Here is a 16,960-nt window from a genome sequence, read left to right on the forward strand (position 1 = left end):
TCATTTGTGAGGTGTAGGGAGGAGGTATTCAGCGACAGAGAGGGTTATGGATTCAAGGGCCCGGCATTGCATGCGGTGCATCAACCCGGAGTTTGGCTATAGAGAGGACAAGAGAGTCTGTTACAGCACCAAACCCCAAAACAATGATGGGCTATAACGCTAGAAGCTGCTGATGCAACTGTGGTTATTTTTAGACGGACAGAGAGGATCACTGCTCTAGAGTTTCACCAGGGCAGACATGAAGGGGACATAATGAACCCGAGATGGCTGACCTGAGGAGAAGCAGTGTGCTGGTAATATTCCCCCCGCACTCCCTTCCTCCCTCTCTTTTCCCCTTTCCTTTCTTTCACTCAAACAGCGGCAGGCAACTCTGTCAGATCAAGGGGAGGGGGGGACACAGCGAGTCGGTTTATTGGTTCTCGTTCCATTCAGGGACTGATTTAGACATGAAAAGGTATGCAGACACTCTCTGGCACTTAATTGATCCACTCATGATTACTCGGAAAGAGAGGAAACGTAGCAGCTCCTGAGAACTGGAATTGCCCAGCACCTCATAATAAGAAATAACAGCACAAAAGACTATACCCCAAGCTAGGGGGGGTTGGGTGCAGACTTACCCCTGTATTGAGAGAACACTGCTCATAGACGGAGAGGAGGGGGGAGTGGCAGCCTCTTTGATCAGCCCGGTGGGAGAGCCGTGGGAGGGAGGGGACGTAGAGGGAACAGCCAAGCTCCCTGCCACGCCCTCTTCTGTGTCTCCTAGGCGACCGCATGGGCAAGGGATGGAGGTGAGATTAATGTCACTATTTGTAATATTATCAAGTAAATAGGCCTGGATGATGGAAATATAGCAGTAAGAGTGCACTTCTTCATTGGTTTTTAAACCACCTACCTGTAGAGGAAGTGTCTGGCTCAATCAGACCAACCTTGACCAACTGGAACACATGACAACATCCTGTTACTACAACATCAGGACAAATACCTCGTATTCCAAACACCCTAAAATCAGCTGAAGAGTTACTATCCAAACTAGATCTTCATTTTACATTTTATTTCACCTTTATTTAACCAGGTAAGCTAGTTGAGAAAAAGTTCTCATTTGCAACTGCGACCTGGCCAAGATAAAGCATAGCAGTTCGACACATACAACAACAGAGTTACACATGGAATTAACAAAACATACAGTCAATAATATAGTAGAAAAAAATGTGAAAAAATATATATATACAGTGAGTGCAAATTAGGTCAAATAAGAGAGTTAATAAGGCAATAAATAGGCCATGGTTGCGAAGTAATTATAATATGGCAATTAAACACTGGAATGGTAGATGTGCAAAAGATGGATGTGCAAGTAGAGATACTGTGGTGCAAAAGGAGCTAAATAAATAAATAGAGTATGGGGATGAGGTAGAAGGATGGGCTATATACAGATTTTCAATGGTAGATCTATGGAAGAGTCTACAGAGAGACCTGGCTTACTATATACGTACCCCAATAAAAGGAATGAACTTCTGGTAGGAATCTTCATCGTGCCTGAACAGAGACAAATCATGAGTTATGACCAGTTACATGGGTTTTTAAATTGAATACCATCTTGTAGTTATTGCTCCGGGTTAAGGTATGCGTTACACCCTGACAGTTTGTGTGTGCGAGCGCGTCCACTCACGTCCTGTGTTTGCAGGTAAGCATGGCCTCAGCGATGGGCAGCTGGTGTGTGACGGTGGCGCCACTGACGTACTGAGAGATCCTACCGGCCACGTCCAACAGGTCTGCAGCACAGGAACACAGATCAAAGATTAGAGGTCATTGGTCAGCCTCTAGAGTGCTAACTTTATGTATCCAGATCCAGTGTGTGTGTGTGTGTGTGTGTGTGTGTGTGTGTGTGTGTGTGTGTGTGTGTACCTGTCTGTGGGGGTTCAGAGCGGCTGAACATGTCTCTCCACGCCCCGTCTAAGAACGCAGAGCTGTAACGGTTGTCTATGGCACCCAGGTGCTTAGCAACAGGATGAGAGCCTATAAGACCATAGCGAGAGAGAGCGAGAGAGAGAGAGAGAGAGAGAGAGAGAGAGCGAGCGAGAGAAAGACGGAGAGATGATCTTTTAGTGTACGTGATCAGCCTGACAACAACAACTCTTTTCCATTGTCAACCATTCACTACGCCCGTCACCATGGATACGGACAGAAGGCGCCCATGTTGTTTGTCTCACCCAGGGGCACCACCAGGAACCTCAGGTGGTTGAGCCAATCAGAGGTCTTGCTTGCCAACTGTGTGACAAAGAACTGCAGGACGGCACCAAGGTAGCTCTGACTACCCACCACTGCCACCTTGACCGGCCTGGGCATGGACGAGTTACAGTTACAACTACAGAGGAAAGTAGAGAGGAAGAGAGAGATGGGGGGGCGTAAAGATAATCACATAACCCACCAAGTAGCGATGAGCACGGTTAATCGAATATCCAGGTATTCGAATGGATGCTAGCATTCGACCACTTGAGTATTTTTTTTTAGGCCTACTTTGACAATGAAAAAGCTTTGCTATAAAATGTAATTTGACTATCCTTGTGACATACGAGGATACACCATGACATTTGAAATACTTCACTTAAAAAATAAAGAAAATGAGAGAGAGAGAGGAGAGGAGCTGAGAGAGACTGAGTTTGGCAGTCTAAATATTTCATAGACAGTGAGATTAATAGAGCATAGATAATGTGTTAGACCAACAGACTCACAACTGTGTGTGTGTGTGTGCTCGTACGCATGCATATAAAGTGTTAGACTTACAACTTCTGGATGCGTGTGAGGACAGCAGACAGCACCGCCTGGATCTCAGCTCCTGAACACGTACACACCACCGGGTGCCTCTGTACCTGCAGCTGCTCTCCCACGTACTGGAACACACACACACACACTTAAAGAACTGCAGCAACATACAGGTTTGTCCTGATACAACACACACACACACACACACACACACCAGTGATGCGCGGGAGGACTCATAACCCATTAATCTATAGGCTACATTTGTTTTTCTTTCATTATTTTAGGTTATCTGGTATTAGTGACTAAGGGCCTAACTGTACCCACCAAATAGCCTAGACGGTCAAATCGCCAAATGCTTTTGGGAACGGGCAAAAAAAGTTAGTGCCGATCCGCAGAGGAAAAAAAGGACAATGTCGAAGTTGAATTCAATAAGAGAAAAGCTGCGAAATGGAGAGTTGGCCTCCGATTTTCACATATGGTCAGGCTGTTACGGATGGGTTATTAACACCACTAGCACACACGGTTCTTACCTGGCCCTGCCAGTCGGTGCCATTGACCAGGATGAGACTCTCAGGCAGAGCCGCGTCAGACAGAAGGATCTGGTTCAGCTGATCATACACCGCCTTCCTCAGAACCTACACACACACACAAAGTGGAGCAGGTTTTCTTTTTTAGATGACTCAACAACACATACATCATTCATTCTTAGTCTCGTCATCATGGGTACATTCCTGTTCTTTATTTAGACAAGAAGGGAGTAGGGGGAGGAGAGGAATGGAGAGAGACAACGTTTCTTTCTTGGCATATACTCTGCTCTCCTTAAGCTTGTTTTTGTGTGTGTTTTTTTTTTTTAAACCAGGTAAGTGTACTGTTGACATTCTCGTTTACAGCGACGACCTGGGGAATAGTTACAGGGGAGAGGAGGAGGGATGAATGAGCCAATTGTAAACCGGGGATGATGAGGTGGTCGTGATGGTATGAGGGACAGCTTGGGAATTTAGCCAGGACACCGGGGTTAACACCCTCTACTCTTACGATAAGTGACCAGAGAGTCAGGACACCGGGGTTAACACCCTCTACTCTTACGATAAGTGACCAGAGAGTCAGGACACCGGGGTTAACACCCTCTACTCTTACGATAAGTGACCAGAGAGTCAGGACACCGGGGTTAACACCCTCTACTCTTACGATAAGTGACCAGAGAGTCAGGACACCGGGGTTAACACCCTCTACTCTTACGATAAGTGACCAGAGAGTCAGGACACCGGGGTTAACACCCTCTACTCTTACGATAAGTGACCAGAGAGTCAGGACACCGGGGTTAACACACTCTACTCTTACGATAAGTGACCAGAGAGTCAGGACACCGGGGTTAACACACTCTACTCTTACGATAAGTGACCAGAGAGTCAGGACACCGGGGTTAACACCCTCTACTCTTACGATAAGTGACCAGAGAGTCAGGACACCGGGGTTAACACACTCTACTCTTACGATAAGTGACCAGAGAGTCAGGACACCGGGGTTAACACCCTCTACTCTTACGATAAGTGACCAGAGAGTCAGGACACCGGGGTTAACACACTCTACTCTTACGATAAGTGACCAGAGAGTCAGGACACCGGGGTTAACACACTCTACTCTTACGATAAGTGACCAGAGAGTCAGGACACCGGGGTTAACACACTCTACTCTTACGATAAGTGACCAGAGAGTCAGGACACCGGGGTTAACACACTCTACTCTTACGATAAGTGACCAGAGAGTCAGGACACCGGGGTTAACACCCTCTACTCTTACGATAAGTGACCAGAGAGTCAGGACACCGGGGTTAACACCCTCTACTCTTACGATAAGTGACCAGAGAGTCAGGACACCGGGGTTAACACCCTCTACTCTTACGATAAGTGACCAGAGAGTCAGGACACCGGGGTTAACACCCTCTACTCTTACGATAAGTGACCAGAGAGTCAGGACACCGGGGTTAACACCCTCTACTCTTACGATAAGTGACCAGAGAGTCAGGACACCGGGGTTAACACCCTCTACTCTTACGATTAGGGACCAGAGTCAGGACACCGGGGTTAACACCCTCTACTCTTACGATTAGGGACCAGAGTCAGGACACCGGGGTTAACACCCTCTACTCTTACGATAAGTGACCAGAGAGTCAGGACACAGGGGTTAACACCCTCTACTCTTACGATAAGTGACCAGAGAGTCAGGACACCGGGGTTAACACCCTCTACTCTTACGATAAGTGACCAGAGAGTCAGGACACCGGGGTTAACACCCTCTACTCTTACGATAAGTGACCAGAGAGTCAGGACACCGGGGTTAACACCCTCTACTCTTACGATAAGTGACCAGAGAGTCAGGACACCGGGGTTAACACCCTCTACTCTTACGATAAGTGACCAGAGAGTCAGGACACCGGGGTTAACACCCTCTACTCTTACGATAAGTGACCAGAGAGTCAGGACACCTGTTTAACTTCCCATCCGAAATATAAATATAAATATATATAAAAATATAAATATATAGATGTATATATATTTGTTGACCAGAGGAAGGGGTGCTTCCTACTGGCCCTCCAACACCACTTCCAGCAGCATCTGGTCTCCCATCCATGGATGGATGAGATGTGACAACTGGAACTATAGGACCCCCTGCTATATATATATATATTTTTTAAGTGTGTGTGTGTGTGTGTGTGTGTGTGTGTGTGTGTGTGTGTGTGTGTGTGTGTGTGTGTGTGTGTGTGTGTGTGTGTGTGTGTAATGGTGAGAGGGTAGCGTGTCTTGGGGTTATGATATTTATGCCTCTGTAACTACCTCACTCATCATTATTCACGACTCATTCAGGACTATTCGTAATCATAGTACCATCCACATTCATGTAGAAGTGTTTAGAAACATATTCTATTCTTATTTACAATAAAAGTGACTCCAAAATGACACAGTACATTATTTACCGTTAATTTCCACTGGGGCATAAAATAGTCTGAAACACAACCAAAACAAACAGCAAACGCATCAAACAAATTTGTAGTCACTTGACGCAAGCTTGATGTAGTCGTTGCATGCTATGAATATGGGAATGTACAAAAAGTGTGTTGATTTCTAAACGGTTCACCAGGGATGAAAATATCCTCAAATTAAAGTTGTCAGTCTGTACTATAACCTCAGTCATTGTAGAACTTAAAAATCATCCAAAGTGCTGGAGTATAGAGCCAAAACAACAACTAAATGTATCACTGTCCCAATACTTTTGGCGCTCACAGTAGTTTTAAGAATGTGTGTGTGGGTGTGTGTGTGTGTGTGTGTGTGTGTGTGTGTGTGTACACATGAGCTACCTGTGAGCTGTGTCCCAGTTCGGGGGATCTCTCGCTGTCGGAGCTGTTGGTCCTTCCCCCTTCACTGATTGGTTTAGACAGCTGTCTCTCTTTCATAGGAGTACTACTCTGTCTCTTCTGTTTGGGGGTGGGGCCCCTGCCATCCGGCCTGTGAAACACACACATACACCTTTAAAGGAGACCGATCCCCAGTTCAACCAGTGTGGAGGGTATTACGCGTCTGTGTTAAAACTCCAAACTGACCCCAAACCCTTTCCTCTGGGGATGAATGATTGGAACAATTCTACCTTTCTGAGGAAAATATGCACATCTGCAAAGGCACCTGGGAGGTTGGTTTGGTATCAGGCATGTGTCATTTTGTTGGAGTCACTATGGCAATAGTCTGTGTGTGTGTGTGTTTGTAGTTACCTGGGGGAGGGCATGGTCTGTCCTCCTCCACTCTTGCTGCTCTTCAGTGGCGTACGGGGTTTCTCAGCCCCTGACACCGTAATACAGGGGCCCTCCGGAAACATCTCCTGATCCGTCAACTCCTGCACACAGAACGCGCACAGATTAGCTTGAGCTCAGAATGGATCGCTACCTCTTACACAGCACACAGAGCCTGTTAGCGCGTCTCACCAGCGTGTCCGTCTCAGAGAGGGTCTCCACCTCCAGGTTGCGACTGCGAGAGTGTTTCATCTCCACAGGCCGCTGCTCCCCCTGCTGGAGACATGCGGGAAATACAGTCACTACCACACATCTCACCGAGCCACGTATTAGCAGACTGATGATCACGGGATGACCGCTGCGCCGTGAAACTCGCAAGAACCGGCCGGATGAACGCGGGCTACACTTCACCTGGTGTGAATATCAATCCTTCACCTTCGCCCTCTTTTTTTCCCTCGAACATTCCTCTCTTGTTGTCTCCTTTCTGTTTAAGCCCCTTCTCACAAGATTCTTCCGGGACCGAGAGACTGAAAAATTGATTCTATCTCAAGGCCACCAGACTGTTAACTTCTTGGTGACAGGGGGGCAGTATTGAGTAGCTTGGATGAATAAGGTGCCCAGAGTAAACTGCCTGCTACTCTGTCCCAGATGCTAATATATGCATATTATTAGTAGTATTGGATAGAAAACTGTTTGAATGATGTCTGTGAGTATAACAGAACTCATATGGCAGGCGAAAACCTGATACAAATCCAACCAGGAAGTGGGAAATCTGAGGTTTGTAGTTTCATTTAAGTGATTGCCTATCCAATATGCTGTGTCTATGGGGCCAGATTGCACTCCCCAAGGCTTCCAGCAGATGTCAACAGTCTTTAGAAAGTTGTTTGAGGCTTCTATTGTGGAAGGAGGTCAAAGGAGGGCTGTTTCAACAAGTGGACCAGGCTGTGGCCAATCAGTTGTTTACTGCGCGGTCACGCGGGTTCCTTCTTTTTCCTCTGTAATGAATACGCTATTGTCCGGTTGGAATATTATTGAAGAATTATTATAAAAAGACCCTAAGGATTGATTGTAAACATCGTTTGATATGTTTCTACAAACTGTAATGGAACTCCTTTTGACTTTTCGTCTGGATTTTGCGCTCGAGCATTGTGCCTTTGGAATAGTGAACTAAACATTTGAACATAAATATGGACGTAATCGAAAAAAACAAACATTTCTTGTGAAAGTGGGAGTCCTGGGAGTGCATTCCCGACGAAGATCAGCAAAGGTAAGTGAAGATTGATAATGCTATTTATGACTTTTGTGGACTCCACAATTTGGCGGGTAACTGTATGGCTTGTTTTGTGGTTGAACTCTGTTCTCAGATGATTGAATATTGTGCTTTTGCCGTAAAGCTTTTTTGAAATATGACACAGCGGTTGCATTAAGAACAAGTTTGTCTTTAATTCTATGTAAAACATGCATCTTTCATCAGTTTATGATGAGTATTTCTGTTATTTGATGTGGCTCTCTTCAGTTGGAAAATGGCTGAAATCTTTCTGTGACTAGTTGTTGACCTAACATAATGATATGTTCTGCTTTCGCCGAAAAGCCTTTTTTGAAATCGGACACTGTGGTTCGATTAAGGAAAAGTGTATCTTTAAGATGGTGTAAAATACTTGTATGGTTGAGGAATTTTAATTATGAGATTTCTGTTTTGAATTTGGCGGCCTGCAATTTCACTGGCTGTTGGCGAGGTGGGACGCGTCCCGAACGATCCCAGAGAGGTTAAACAGCCATCATTAACACAGAGGCTGCTGCCTACACACAGACTTGAAATCATTGGCCACTAGTCACTTTATTAATGCCACTTTAATAATGTTTACACATCTTGCATTACTCATCCCATTTGTATATACTGTATTTTATACCATCTATTGAGTCTTGCCTATGCCGCTCGGTCATTGCTCATCCATATATTTATATGTACATATTCTTATTCCATCCTTTTACCTAGATGTGTGTGCATTAGGTAGTTGTGGAATTGTTAGATTACTTGTTGATATTGCTGCACTGTCGGGACTAGAAACACAAGCATTTTTCACTACACTCGCAATAAGATCTGCTAACCATGTGTATGTGACCAATAAAAATAGATTTGACCCCCCCCCCTCCATCCTTTAATGCATTACTTATCCTCCCCCCCCTTCCTCCATTACTCACAGGGCTGAAGCAGGCGTCTCGTCCCAGGCTCCCTCCTCTGCTGTTCAGGCTGGTGATTTCCGTCTGAGAGCTGGACTGGGACATTCCCTCAAAGAACGGCCTGGATGGACACACACACACACACACACACACACACACACGGTTAGCACCGACTGTAACATACATGGAGCGGTGTGTTCATAGTGATGATCAGTATTAGTTGAGTAATAAAGTTCATCATTAGAAAGAAGATATTCTTCTCTTTTCCTGTTGTATGTGTTAAAAATGTGTTTTATTCTGTTGTTGCTCGCGATGTTCATAACGTCGCAAAATAAAAATATGCAGTGCATTCGGAAAGTATTCAATGCTGCAGGCATTTTTTTTTGGTACCCTTACCCAGATCTGTGCCTTGACACGATCCTGTCTCGGAGCTCTACGGACAATTCCTTCGACCTCATGGCTTAGTTTTTACTCAGACATGCACTGTCAACTGTGGGATCTTATATAGACAGGTGTGTGCCTTTCCAAATCATGTCCAATCAATTGAATTTACCACAGGTGAACTCCAATCAAGTTGTAGAAACAACTTCGAGTCCCATAGCAAAGGGTCTGAATACTTATGTAAATAAGGTATTTCTGTTTAAAAATGTTGAATACATTTGCTAAAATTATTTTTTTTGCTTTTTCATTATGGGGTATTGTGTGTAGATTGCGAATGATTGAGAGAGACTCCCGAGTGGCTCAGTGGATTAAGGCACTTCATCGCAGTTGCATGCTGTGCCATTAGAGATCCAGGCTCTGTCGAAGTTGGCCGCGACCGGGAGACCAATGGGGTGGCGCACAATTGGCCCAGCGTCGTCCGGGTTAGGCCGGTAGGGATGTTCTTGTCCCATCGCGCTCTAGCGACTCCTGTGGCGGGCCGGGCCTAATGCACACTGACACGGTCGCCAGGTGTACGGTGTTTCCTCCGACACATTGGTGCGGCTGGCTTCCAGGTTAAGCGGGCATTGTGTCAAGAAGCAGTGCGGCTTGGTTGGGTTGTGTTTCGGAGGACTTGACCTTCACCTCTCCAAAGTATGTATGGTAATTGCAGCAATGAGACAAGACCAATTGGATAACACGAAATTGATGGGTAAAAAATAAAATAAAAATGTATTTAGAAATTTATAAAAAGTCAGGATTTTAAAATATATTTTTTTATCCATTTTAGAATCAATTTTGTAACCTAACAAAATGTGAAAAAAGTCAAGGGCTCTGAATACTTACCGAATGCACTGTACGTAAAGGCCAAAGCATGATTGGGTTAGGTGCACACACACACACACACACACACACACCTGAGTTTAGGTTTGGGTGTGCTGAGGATGCTGTCCGTCTCTTCCATCTCAGGGCCACTGTCAGAGGGGTTGTACATCTCCAGACTGTCATAGAGCTCATCTAAATCCTCCTCCACTTCCTGGATCTGTTCACTAGAGACATGCTCCAGACCAAAACCCACCTACACACAGACACAGACAGGTCAACATATTACACGGGTACAGAAGCATAGCTCACTCATACCAAAAACACAGACAGAGGCACAGTCTTATAACGCACAGGCATTGAAAAGGAAACAAAAATAAAAAAAAATAAGAGCTCCAGTTGTATTACCACATCCATCTCTCTGTCTCTCTCTCACACATACTTGTGTGTAGAGAAACACCATCAAATTGCAATTCTAATGTCTGCAACTTGCACAAAACAGGGTGTTAGGAGAAGTGAAACAGAGCGGGGGGGTGTAAGACAGAAAGTAAAAAGTCGGGAGTTTGAGTGAAGAATGTTTTTGTATCCCAGTTGATTAGACACACACACACACACACACACACACCATATAGTCCCCCTCAGATCCGACCTATGCCCCTCCTCTGCCCACCCCATGCCCCCCACTCCCGCAAAGAGGGCCTCAACACGAAAGTCACACATACGCACAGGCCGTGAGCAGGCGAACAGGCCCAGCCCCCGACTCTTACACAAGCTCAAGCCAATGGCATGTACCAGATGATCAGCAGGCTCTGCTCACACTTACTGGTCTGAGGCCAAACCACACGACTAACATTGGACACTTTATGGAACACAAAGGCTTCACTATCTCATCCTTGAAAATCGAAGGCCTGAGGAAATTTGCCTTTGGCCTAAAGAGCAGGAACCTGGACTTCGCCAAAGAAAATCAGAAATACAGACATTGTCATCCTATAAGAAACTAACTCACTCAAATGAATCAAAACAGGAACACTTTACATTAGGCTAGAAATTCAAGAGGAAATTATCTCAACAGAGAAAAACATCCTCCTGTGTGCTGCCATACCTTAACGATGACAGCTTCTCCATCCTAGAGGGGGAGATCCACAATTTCCAGGCCCAAGGACATGGGCTCCAGAGTGGCACAGCGGTCTAAGGCACTGCATCTCATTGCTAGAGGTGTCACTACAGACCCTGGTTTGATTCCAGGCTGCATCACAAATGGCCGTGATTGGGATTCCCATAGGCCGGCGCACAATTGTCCCAACATCGTCCGAGTTAGGTTTTGGCCAAGGTAGGCCGTCATTGTAAATAAGAATTTCTTCTTAACTGACATGCATAGTTAAATAACGGTTAGATCAAATAAACTAGTCTGCGGCAACCAAAATGCCAGTAAATAACCTGACACCCTCAGTACACAGGGGAACAAACACCTACCTGGAGGTGACAGCATTCCCTCCCCCATATGCCCCCCTAGACACAACTACGACAACATAACCAACAAAAACTCCTGCACGCTGGTTATGTACATAGTCAATGGTAGGCTTCGAGGGGACTCCTACGGTAGGTACACCTATAGCCCATCTCTTGGCAGTAGTACTGTAGCCGACTTTATCACTGACCTCAACCCAGAGTCTCTCAGAGCGTTCACAGTCAGCCCACTGACACCCCTGTCAGACCACAGCAAAATCACGAGTCTACTTGAACAGAGCAATACTCAATCATGAGGCAAAGCCAAAGGAACTGAATAATATTAAGAAATGCTATAGATGGAAGGAAAGTAGTGTGGAAACCTACCAAAAAAACTATTAGGCAACAACAAATTCAATCCCTTTTACACAAAATGTTTCACTGTAATAGTGAAGGTGTAAACTTGACAGTAGAAAACCTAAACTGTATACAGTATACTTCTGGGAAAATTGCAACACACAAAGAGTTATCTATCCAAAACGTAGATGTGTGGATAAACCAATACTCCAGGCTTTTTGGCCCGATACCAAAGAACAGCAAAAAATTATACATGATCAAATACAAAATCTTAGAATCAACTATTAAAAGACTACCAGAGCCCACTGGATTATCCAATTATATTGAATGAACTAGAGGACAAAAACCCTCCAACCCAAAAAGGCCTGTGGTGTTGAAGGTATCCTAAATTAAATGAAAATATACAAACCACAAATTCCAATTGACTATTCTTAAAAATCATCTTCAGCTCTGCCATCTTCCCCAATATTTGGAACCAAAGACTGATTACCCCAATCCACAAAACTGGAGAAATATTTGACCACCATATCTACCGTGGGCAACAGCAACTTTGGGAAAAATCCTCTGCATTATCATTAACAGCAGACTCACTCATTACATTGTTTTCTCTAAGGAAATGTATAAATGTCAAATTGGCTTTTTACCAAATTACTGTACGACAGACCACGTATTCACCCTGCACACCCTAAATGACAAACAAAAAAACAAACAATGGCAAAGTCTTCTCATGCTTTATGATTTAAAAACAGTTTGACTCAATTTGGCATCAGGGTCTGCTATTCAAATTGATGGAACGTGGTATTGGGGGAAAAACATCCAACACTATAAAATCCATGTACACAAACAACAAGTGACAAGTGTGCTGTTAAAGTTGGCAAAAAAAACACCTCTCTTTGCTCTGGGCCGTGGGGTGAGACAGGGATGCAGCTTAAGCCCCACCCTCTTCACCATACATATCAACGAATTGGCAAGGGCACCAGAACAGTCTGCAGCCCTCGGGCTCACCCTACTAGAATCTGAAATCAAAGGTCTACAGTTTGCTGATGATCTGGTGCTTCTGTCCCCAACCAAGGAGGGCCTCTACAGCAGCACCTTGATCTTCTGCACAGATTCTGTCAGACCTGGGCCCTGAGAGTAAATCTCAGGGCCCAGACAAAAATGGTGTTCCAAAAAAGGTCCAGTTGCCTGAACGACAAATACATATTCCATCTAGACACTGTTGAGCACACAAAAAACGATACATACCTCAACCTAAACATCAGCGCCACAGGTAACTTCCACAAAGCTGTAAACGATCAGAGAGACAAGGCAAGAAGGGCCTTCTATGCTATCAAAAGGAACATAACATTTGACATACCAATTAGGATCTGGCAAAAAATACCTGAATCAGTTATAGAACCCATTGCTCTTTATGGTTGTGAAGTCTGGGATCCGCTCACTAACCAAGAATTGACAAAACGGGAAACACCAAATTCGGAGACATGCATGTAGAACTCTTCAAAAAAATATACTCAGTGTACAACGTAAAAAAAATATATAATAATACTACATGCAGAGCAGAATTAGGCAGATATTCGCTAATTATCAAAATACAAAAAATAACCCTTAATTTCTACAACCACCTAAAAGGAAGTGATTCCCAAACCTTTCATAAAAAAGCCATCACCTACAAAGAGATGAACCTGGAGATGGGTCCCCTAAACAAGCTGGTCCTGGGGCTCTGTTCACAAACACAACCCACAGAGCCCCAGGACAACAAAACAATTAGCAGCAACCAAATCATGAAAAAAAAGGGAATCATTTGACAAATTGGAAAGAATAACAGTAGGGCTAGAAAGCTATTTGTCCAGAGAGTACACAGTGGCACAGTACACAGGAAAGCTTTGACTATGTACAAACTCAGTGAGCATAGCCTTGCTATTGAGACAGGCTGTCTACAGCAGCCTGCCTTCTCTTGAGAGCCAGGTCTATGTGCCCACAACATGGAGGTGGAAACTGAGCTGCACTTCCTAACCTCCTGTCAAATGTATGACCCTATTAGACACGTTTCCCTCAGATTACACAGACCCACAAAGAATTTGAAAACAAACCCAATTTTGATAAACTCCCATATCTACTGGGTGAAATCCCACAGTGCGCCATCACCGCAGCAAGATGTGTGACCTGTTGCTACAAGAAAAGGGCAACCAGTGAAGAACACCACTGTAAATACAACCCATATTTATGTTTATTTATTTTCCCTTTTGTACTTTAACTATTTTCCCATCATTAAAACACTGTATATAGACATAATATCACATTTGAAATGTTTTTATTCTTTTGGAACTTTTGTGAGTGTAATGTTTACTGTGCATTTCACTTGTGTTTATTATCCATCTCACTTGCTTTGGCAATGTCAACATATGTTTCCCAGCCCCTAAAATTGAATTGAGAGAGAAAGACAAGAGACGAGGCGAGAGAGAGAGAGATGCCTACCTCATCAGAAACCTTGAACCTTTTCAGCAGAGCCACAAACTTCTGCTTGATGTTTGGTTGCTGTAAGAGAGACAACTATTATTTTCCCTCGGGGTTAAGTGTTCTGAGAAACATCGAGTTCGTGGACAACTGTCAAGCAACAGCACATTTCTCTATAGACCTGAGTCAAATTCATTAGCGCAAAACGTTGTTTTTTTTCCATAAAGAAAACGAAAACAAGCGTTTCTTATAGAAACCCGTGTCAGTCCGTTATCTTCCGTCCGGTGCCTTTTGAAAATGACCCATCTACAAACCCTTGAATGAATATGAATATCAACTGACCAGAGAACAGATCATTTAAGATGCTGCTGCAGTCCAAGACAAATGATGCTCAGGTGTTTTACAGTGTATTCTATCATATATAGTGACTAGTGCAGCCATGGCCTCATTCTGCGCGTGTGTGTGTGTGTGTGTGTGTGTGTGTGTGTGTGCATGCGGGAGTGTGTGTGCATGCGGGAGTGTGTGTTTGGATATATTTTCAGAATCGTCTGTTTGCCTCCTGGGAAATGTAATTACACACATTGAAGAAGAACGGGAGGAACAGAGTGATTGCAGAATTAAGGACAAAGGAGGGAGAACAATAGAGGGAGAGGTTGACTGAAGAGAGGGGTGGAGAGAGAGAGAGGGATGGAGAGAGAGAGAGGGATGGAGAGAGAGAGAGGGATGGAGAGAGAGAGGGGGTGGAGAGAGAGAGAGAGAGAGGGGGGAGAGAGAGAGAGAGAGGGGTGGAGAGAGAGAGAGAGGGGGTGGAGAGAGAGAGAGGGGGTGGAGAGAGAGAGAGAGAGAGGTGGAGGAGAGAGAGAGAGGGGTGGAGAGAGAGAGAGGGGTGGAGAGAGAGAGGGGTGGAGAGAGAGAGGGGTGGAGAGAGGGATGGGTGGAGAGAGAGATGGGTGGAGAGAGGATGGGTGGAGAGAGGGATGGGTGGAGAGAGAGATGGGGTGGAGAGAGGATGGGTGGAGAGAGAGATGGGTGGAGAGAGGGATGGGTGGAGAGAGGGATGGGTGGAAAAAGAGGGGGATAGAGGGAGGTGTAAAGAAGAGGAGGTTTGAGAGCAGGAGAATGGAGGGGGGAGAGAGGGAGAGAGGGAGAGAGAGAGGGAGAGAGAGAGAGAGAGAGAGGAGAGAGAGGGAGAGAGGAGAGAGAGGGAGAGAGAGGAGAGAGGGAGAGAGGGAGAGAGAGAGAGAGAGGGAGGAGGGAGGGAGGGAGGGAGAGGGGAGGGAGGGAGGGGGAGGGGGAGGGAGGGAGGGAGGGAGGGGTTTCTCACTCTAGTGATGGAAGCGTTGGAGGTGAGCTTCCGTCGGGGCTTCTTCTTCCTCACCTCATCCTCTTCATCATACAGATACTGTCAGAGAGAGAGAGAGAAGTGGAGAGGAGAAAGAGTGATGACAGAGAGAGGGGGGAGGATTGGAGAGTTATTCAGAGCATGAGACACACACTCACAGCAGGTTATTTATACCCTACCAACCGTGACCTCCTTCCCGCCATCCTTTCACTAGTCCTCTCCTTCACTCCTCGCCCCTTCCATACCTCCATTCACTCTATTCATCTGTCCTCCCCGAGCCATGTCCCCCTCTCCTTATCTATTCATTCTGTCTGTTTGCTGCTTTCTCTCCTCTCCTTCTCACTATCACCTCCCTCCCTCCTCCTCTTCAAATCCCTTGGGCTCCAGGTATCTCTGCTTCACAAACAAGACAGGACAAAAGACGCGTGCGCACACACACACACACACACACACACACACACACCTGGCCGTGGATCGGGTCGTCACTGCCCTCCTGTTCTGATGAGTAGCTCTCCTCTTCTTCCTCAGAATAGTTATCAATGTCTGGAGAACGATCTGGAGAGAGAGGTGATAGAGGGGGAAGGAGAGGGAGAGAGGAAGCATTAATGGTTAGGAAGGGAGGAGGCGAAAAGTCTAAGAGGGAGTAGAGGGATGGAACGCAGAGAGAGAGAGACACACACAGAGACTCAGATCCCTTACCAGACATCTTGGCCTTGGGTCCCTCGTGGTCAATGGGCTGGCTGGAGAGGGAGTAGACCCTGACCTCCGCCACGGGCACTGAGGCATCCTTCAACTGGCTGTGGAGCCCCAACACCTGGGCCCCCTCACTGGGATGCTGCATCACCTGGACATGGGAGGGGGGATGGAAACAGGGGGAAAGATGAGTGAAGACAAAGGGATAGAAGGGAGCACACAGAGAGACAGACAGACAGACGAGACAGAGAGGGACCGAGACAGACAGACAGACGAGACAGAGAGGGACCGAGACAGACGAGACAGAGAGGGGCCGAGACAGACAGACAGACGAGACAGAGAGGGGCCGAGACAGACAGACAGACGAGACAGAGAGGGGCCGAGACAGACAGACAGACGAGACAGAGAGGGGCCGAGACAGACAGACAGACGGGACAGAGAGCGGGACAGAGAGCGGGACAGAGAGCGGGACAGAGAGCGGGACAGAGAGCGGGACAGAGAGCGGGACAGAGAGCGGGAGAGACAGACGGGACAGAGAGCGGGACAGAGAGCGGGACAGAGAGCGGGACAGAGAGCGGGACAGAGAGCGGGACAGAGAGCGGGACAGAGAGCGGGACAGAGAGCGGGACAGAGAGCGGGACAGAGAGCGGGACAGAGAGCGGGACAGAGAGCGGGACAGAGAGAATAGAAAACAGAGGGAAACG

The 16,960-nt window shown here is 46.1% G+C and overlaps 1 protein-coding gene across 1 annotated transcript in view; it reads right to left on the reverse strand.

The window, feature by feature from the left end:
* The window catches only part of LOC118375080 (phosphofurin acidic cluster sorting protein 1-like), a 55,377-nt gene that overhangs the window by 6,236 nt on the left and 32,181 nt on the right, over positions 1-16,960 (reverse strand). The window contains exons 5-21 of the mRNA XM_052459961.1: positions 16,263-16,407; positions 16,027-16,118; positions 15,546-15,623; positions 14,243-14,302; positions 10,060-10,220; positions 8,744-8,843; positions 6,734-6,817; positions 6,524-6,645; positions 6,116-6,263; positions 3,291-3,395; positions 2,782-2,888; positions 2,208-2,362; positions 1,903-2,013; positions 1,667-1,769; positions 1,491-1,533; positions 893-935; positions 618-759 (exon numbers count right to left, since the gene is read on the reverse strand). Coding sequence (XP_052315921.1) covers positions 618-759; positions 893-935; positions 1,491-1,533; positions 1,667-1,769; positions 1,903-2,013; positions 2,208-2,362; positions 2,782-2,888; positions 3,291-3,395; positions 6,116-6,263; positions 6,524-6,645; positions 6,734-6,817; positions 8,744-8,843; positions 10,060-10,220; positions 14,243-14,302; positions 15,546-15,623; positions 16,027-16,118; positions 16,263-16,407 — 1,799 coding nt within the window. The remainder of the gene's footprint in view (positions 1-617; positions 760-892; positions 936-1,490; positions 1,534-1,666; positions 1,770-1,902; positions 2,014-2,207; positions 2,363-2,781; positions 2,889-3,290; positions 3,396-6,115; positions 6,264-6,523; positions 6,646-6,733; positions 6,818-8,743; positions 8,844-10,059; positions 10,221-14,242; positions 14,303-15,545; positions 15,624-16,026; positions 16,119-16,262; positions 16,408-16,960) is intronic.

This window comes from Oncorhynchus keta, chromosome 13 (assembly GCF_023373465.1).
Source record: "Oncorhynchus keta strain PuntledgeMale-10-30-2019 chromosome 13, Oket_V2, whole genome shotgun sequence".
Classification (NCBI taxonomy): domain Eukaryota; kingdom Metazoa; phylum Chordata; class Actinopteri; order Salmoniformes; family Salmonidae; genus Oncorhynchus; species Oncorhynchus keta.